The sequence below is a fragment of the Otolemur garnettii genome, unplaced genomic scaffold (genome assembly GCF_000181295.1).
Source record: "Otolemur garnettii isolate 467f Iridium unplaced genomic scaffold, OtoGar3 scaffold00094, whole genome shotgun sequence".
Taxonomy (NCBI): domain Eukaryota; kingdom Metazoa; phylum Chordata; class Mammalia; order Primates; family Galagidae; genus Otolemur; species Otolemur garnettii.
In genome coordinates this window covers 4,111,375-4,117,933 of record NW_003852489.1, presented here as the reverse complement: position 1 = coordinate 4,117,933, position 6,559 = coordinate 4,111,375, and the positions used below count along the sequence as shown (strand labels likewise).

Below are 6,559 nucleotides of genomic sequence, written 5' to 3'. Positions count from 1 at the left end.
AATAGAAAAGTTAGCAGGGTATTTTGTGGGTGCCTGTAATCTCAGCTATTCAATAGACTGAGGTAGGAAGATAGGTTGAACTCAGGAGTTTGAGGTTAGTGTGAACTAGGCTGATGCCACAACACTCAAACTTGGGCAACAGAGTGAGACTCTGTCTCAAACAAAAAGGGAGGGGAATACAGAGTCAAAAACCTGTGAATTCAGATCATGACCTCTAAAAGACTATCTTACCCGCACTGAGATGGTTTATAAGAAGGTAAAGTTGATTTAACTTTCTTTTGTAGAGAAATCTCCTTGGCAAGGGTCATATAACTTGATAATAAGTGGTTTATACAAAATACCCATCTTATAGTAGATATACTGAGGCATTAGTTAAAATAGATTTTTGTACTATGCTTTTTTGTGCACATAGATCAAATTATCAAATGTAGCTGAATAAATTGTTTGTTACCACCAGAAAGTCGTCTTAGTGTTCTTATGTGAAGCCAGCTTTCACCTAACTTGTCATATGTACTTTTAAACAATTTATGTCTACTATTTGCATAACTTGAAAATCATGATGTGTAACATCTAACAAACTAGTACTAAAACTTGTTACATAAATAGCTTCAATTTCTCAGCAGAAACAGTTTTACAACTGTCATTCCTTATGTACATTTTCATTAAATATGAAAACTTGAATAATTCTGGCATGTTAAGGGAAAAACATTATACACTGATAGGTACGATAAGTAATTTCTTCCTATCTGAGGATAATAAAAAAAAATCACTTCTACTTTATCTTCATTCAAATTTGCATTTAATTTCTATTTACATTCATTCAATCCAAAATCAAATAATACAGTAAACTAAATACAAGATGAAAAGCAGAAAAGGTGTTACCCTCATAGCACTCCTAATAAGGCAGCTGAAGAATTTATTTACTGTGATAGATGCAAAGCCAACTTGGCATAAGAGAAACAATAGTTTAATGAGCAAACACAAACATAAATGAACTCATCCTTCAGATGTTACTCCAGATCATCCACTGAGATAGTACTTGTGCTGTAGTGTTAAGAATCACACAAGGAAAGTACTGTATTCAATCAGCAACAGATCACAGATTATATGTGACAAATACTTCATGATAGTTTTATCCAAGTTGCTAGTGTCTACTCTATGAAAAAAGGTAGATGTTTGGACACTGATATTTTTATTTGAAAAATTAATTATTTTCAAAGCTTCAAAATCCAGTCTTCATAAATTCAACATTTCTCATAGGAACAATCTTAGATCTAGCCCTTGTAAGCTAGGAATCATATGATTAACTGAATAGTCAAAATATTTAGATCCTATATTAAATATAAAATCTGAGGCTCAGTATATTATCTATGATGCATCTTGTTTATAATCATTTATTACCTACAGTAAAGAATGTTGAATTTATGGAGTATCATACATGCATCTTCCCCACCCCCAAAATTATCTTCTGTCTCAAAAAATATGGAAAAATCCTTCTTGAAGGATTCAAATTAGTTAAGACCATGAAGGGGAAAAAGAAACAACATAATTTTCCTAAAAATCTGGTTCAAGTTCAATAATTAATACTTTACATTGTTAATCACAGCTGGTCTATAAATCCCAGTTTATTCTGTAATGCTACAAACCTTATAAAATCAAATTAGTAAACTTCAGTGATTACATTTTAATTAAAAAACACTATGTATAAAATAAAAAAATATCTTGTCATAGCTGATTTTAAAGAAAATAATCAAGTGATGAAAGAAAAGCACTTAATCTCTTTTATACACTTACCTGGCATAATCATAAAGAACCCTCTTAGAAACTCAAAACTAGTAATATTGACATCATATTTTAAACTATGCTTGGATTTTTACAAATAAATATAGGGTAAGCCATATTGCATAGGTGTGTGCTTTCTGTCTGTGACACTAATGTGACACTTGACACGTTTTCACAGTCATAGTAGGGATATCCATTTATGAAACACAAGTTCTCAAAAAACTTGCCATTGCATGGGAAATAAATTTCACTTGATAAATGTGAAGTCAGAAAAACCATGTATTTGTGTGGATGGTGCAATTAATGCCTTCTATGCATAAAAGTTGCAGTGTTTGCCGCTATTGCTGGCTGTCCTAATGATGAAAATGTTTTAACTATGGGGTGGTTATAGCCAGCCAATCACAGTGCACATGTTACTTTAGCAAATAAGACTGTCAAGGAATATTTTGGTGTAAAAGTTTCACTGGAATTTGGTCAGGCAGTCAACACTACAGTTAGTAAACACATTTGAAAACAAGTACCAGAGTAGCACAAGCCATTTGCAGTCTGAAATAATGGCTGGACATATCACAATAGTTTTTTGGGTTCTGTTTTTACAGAAGTCACAAACTGTCAGAACAAAGATCTGCACTTTAAGTACAATTTCTGCCCTTTATCATTATTGTAGCTTCCAATTTACCAGCTACAGTTATGCTACGATAAGGAAGGAGAGGGTCTAAAGGGATTAAAAAAAAAAATAAAGGCTTTCTGCTCAAAGATGAACTTTGATCAATTCTTTCAATTATTGCCGCAATTGAAAAGATGTATTTCCAATCATTTCTAGTGGCTCTGATTTTGTTTACTGTCATAGGATTTCATCCCATCTTTCTTAATTAGAATTTAAGCAAAGCCTTGCTCTTTTCTGACTGAATTCAACATGCATAAAGAATTTTATGGCTTGGATCCTATGGCTCAAAAGTTTTGAAGAACATAGCAAGCAGCATCTATTTAAAAATATCCTAGGGTTGCAAAATATTACAAATTGACTTTGCACACTAGACTGAAGACATTATAAAAGACAAACAAAAAGGTGATAAGACTCAACTGCAACTGCATGATCATCTAGTATACCAGTATGCACTGAAACATATTCTTATAAAGCTCTGCAGATATTAAACCTTTCACCAGCTAGTCATGGAAATGCTCTCTTTAAGGCAGGAAGTATTTAAGAAAGGTAAAGTTACCTTTATTTTTATTCTTTGTACCTATAAATCACGTATGTAGATTTTGTTACAATTTCAAAAACAGTGTCCTGTTAATGTGTTTTCTAAATTAAGCCACTGAATTTTTCTTATTCACTGTGGAAGACATTCATTTAAAGGCCATCAAGTATTTTTACAATCAAAAAATGTAGCCCCAGTATAGGAAAAAAAATTAGACCTTTTTTTCCTTTTTAAAACTGTTGAGGAAAAGAAATCAAAGGTAAACACAAAACAGTAAAAATAAGTAAAACTTAAAAGCTTAGCCATATGCTGTAAAAAGATTAGACAGAGTAGACCATAGCAACACCCTCTTCCCTGGGCATCCCTATCTCCCTCACTTTGCCGCCCTTAGTATGCATTTTATCCTGACTCTCTTCCGTCGTTCTTGGGCTGAACACATTTGGCGTCTTGAACCAAATACTGGTATAAGAACAGGTGGCGATTTTTTTCCAGTGCAATGCAGGGCCAAGACAAGGATGAAATGTAGGACATACAACTTGTGCCCATTCCAAGGCTTCCAGTTAAGCTTAGCACATAGCAGTACTGCAAGTAGAAATGATTAAATAGATTCTTTTTTTTTGTTTCCTAGTATTACAGACAGGTATTGCAGCTGGGTTACTGAAAATAAACCCCAGGTCCACCCCAATCCCTCAAACGAGCCACAGCTGTGGTTAACAATGATTCACTTGCATTTTATTATTTCACCAAGAGAAGAAACAGAAGTTGTCTGGCTTTCTTCACACCAACCAATAATTTTGCATTTTAAAGTTTGGGATGTTTTCCATAATGAGCTGAATCAAAAATCTATTTGAAAAATATATATTTATATAAAAAAAAGGTTGTTTGCACGTAAAACATCAATTGTTAAGTTTCTTTTGTCTCTGATTCCACATTGCTGGAAAAAGTTTGACCAAGCTTGCATGCTAATTTGTCCTTAGTTGCAAGTATTATAGGCAATTTTGTACTTTGCCTAATGAAAGGATAATCCTCCTTCGACACAATCAGAACTCACCAGTGATTCAGAAGCAACATCCTATCCTTAATACTGTCAGTTTTGAGCCATCAACATGAAAATCCTTGATAAGGTTGAGAAGATGTCGCTAGGAATCAATTAATTGATGTGCCTAAGAGTTCCACAATACTATTTTGCTAAAGTTTTTTTTTTTTTGCACCATTGATTGATTTTTAAAAATCCATGTTTATATTTTTCTCTGTCCAAAGTGTTCTGTGTAATGACAGTCTTTGAGACTACCATTTTGAGTCTTCTTGTTTCACCGTGTAGAATGCTCGCACATCCCCTCCCCATCTTTTTTGCCTTAAATTCATTAAAAGAATTGCTCTGTCATAGATTCATACGCAGGTGCTCTGGCCGTTTGGAGATCATGGGGAAAGCTTGTTTTTTGTATGGCCCGGAGTTCGGCTGTCGTATCGGAAGTGGTGCTGATGCTTCCCCACTCATTGTCACGTCCATCTGCTCTATTCCACTTGTTTCCATTGGGTATTCCACAGGTGTCTGAGGATTTGCTGTGCTGGCTGAAGCACCTCTTCCCCAGAAATCCCCAGGAGAGAATTTGACTGGGCTTTAAGACAAGGAAGAGCTATCATTCATTTGTCTCAAGGATCATCTCAACAAGAAATATTTCCCTTACATTTAAAGGGAACTGGGTAACACGACATTTATTTTCAGGTAATTTTATTTTCATACGGTTTAGCACAAAGGAAAAAGTCAAGCCATCTCTCCCCTGGACTATCTGCTAGAGTTTCCCAACTTGTCTCTTTACCTCTATACTTCTAAGAACCCTCAATGACATATATACTTTTTAATTATTTTATTCTCCCTTGCTTAAAACAGCTTTCCATTGCATTTAAAATAAAATACTTTTCCAAATCTTTGCCATTCTTGCTCACCACAGACATCCTTGTTCTTTCCAAGAAAGGCCAACTTTATTCCTCCCTCCAGGCTTTTGTACTTGCTGTTCTTCTGCCTGAAATACTCTCACACTCCTATTTTCATATGGCTGGCCCTTTTCAGTCCTAGTTGTCACTTCACCAGGAAGGCCTTTCTGTGACCACCGTGAGTAGAAGCCCCTTTGTTTTTCTCCACTTTTAACGCTGTACTTGGCACTACTTGTAATTATATATACTTTTTTATATCTCCTTCTTTGTTTATTGTGACTCTCTCCCACTAAATTGTAAGTTTCATCAGGACAGGTACAATTCCTGTATTACACATATATTTGTATATACAAATATAACACATATTATGTAGCACAGCCACTGGCGCACAATAAATGTTGAATGAATGGATAAAGAGGAAGGACATTTGCGGGCGGTGCCTGTGGCTCAAAGGAGTAGGGCGCCGACCCCATACGCTGGAGGTGGCAGGTTCAAACCCAGCCCAGGCCAAAAACCGCTAAAAAAAAGAAGGCAAGAGGACATTTGCCAGTAGAGCAGCTTCTTCCAGGAGGGAAGATAAACCATATTATAGATTAGTTGCCAACTAGACCTCCACAATATGCATCTAAAGGTGTAGATGCTGTGCATGTGTGAACCAATGAGAATATGACAGCTCTTTCATTTATGTAAGTTGGCATAAATTTCTTAAGCAATGTTCTCTAGGCTAAAAAGAAAAGACAATAAAATACCTGACAGGTGTTCGTGGGCTGCCAATAAATCTTCGAGGTGATCGGATTTTTGGTTCAAAGGAAAACTTCTCTTTCACACTTTCAAGTACAGATGGAGCCACATATGTAAAACCCTGAAAGGCAGGAACAGCAGGCTACAGAATGGCATTTTGTTATATATACCAAGTAAATGGGATCATTCAGTCTCTGACATATCAAAACAATGAATGATGCACCAATGTGTATACATTCTCCATTTCCTCAATCTTATTTTCACACTTGTTAACTTCTTTCCAGCCATTTCTTGAGGCAAAGACCTAAAGAAAGCAGAATGCTATTGCCAGGCACTGTAGCCCCAGCTACTCAGGAAGCTAAGACAAGAGGTTTGCTTGAGCCCAAGAATTTGAGGTTGCTGTGAGATACCATGCCATGGACTCTACTCAGGGCAACAAAGTAAGACTCTGTATCAAAAGAAAAAGGAAAAAAAAGGCAAAAGAAGAAAGCAAACAGAATTCTCCTGATTGATAGGAATAGAAAAAAAGGAAAAAATGTAGGCTCCATATTAAGATGTTAAATACAAAGAGAAGTTCAAAGAAAATTCTAGTGTTCTTAGCTACACACATATAAGCAACCAAGGCCCAAGGGTGGTTGCTCATACCTGTAATCCTAGCACTCAGGGAGGCTGAGGCTGGTGGATTGCCTGAGCTCAGGAATTCGAGGCCAACCTGAGCAAGAGCAAGACTCCATCTCTAAAAATAGTTGGGCATTGTGACAGGTGCCTATCGTCCCAGCTACTTGGGAGGCTGAGGCAAAAGGATCACTTGAGCCTAAGAGTTTGAGGTTGCTGTGAGCTATGACGCCAACAGTGCTCTACACAGGGTGACAGAATGAAATTCTGTCTCAAAAAAAAAA

The 6,559-nt window shown here is 36.0% G+C and overlaps 1 protein-coding gene across 2 annotated transcripts in view; it reads right to left on the bottom strand.

Moving 5' to 3' along the window:
* Positions 1-776: 776 nt before the first annotated feature.
* The window catches only part of RPS6KB1 (ribosomal protein S6 kinase B1), a 50,312-nt gene continuing 44,529 nt past the window's right edge, over positions 777-6,559 (bottom strand). Inside the window, exons 14-15 of one of the 2 annotated variants that reach the window (XM_003795596.2) lie at positions 5,669-5,781; positions 777-4,603 (exon numbers count right to left, since the gene is read on the bottom strand). In XM_003795596.2, the coding sequence (XP_003795644.1) occupies positions 4,366-4,603; positions 5,669-5,781 (351 nt within the window). In that variant the 3' untranslated portion in view covers positions 777-4,365. The remainder of the gene's footprint in view (positions 4,604-5,668; positions 5,782-6,559) is intronic. The other variant, XM_023516611.1, reaches the window with a different exon arrangement.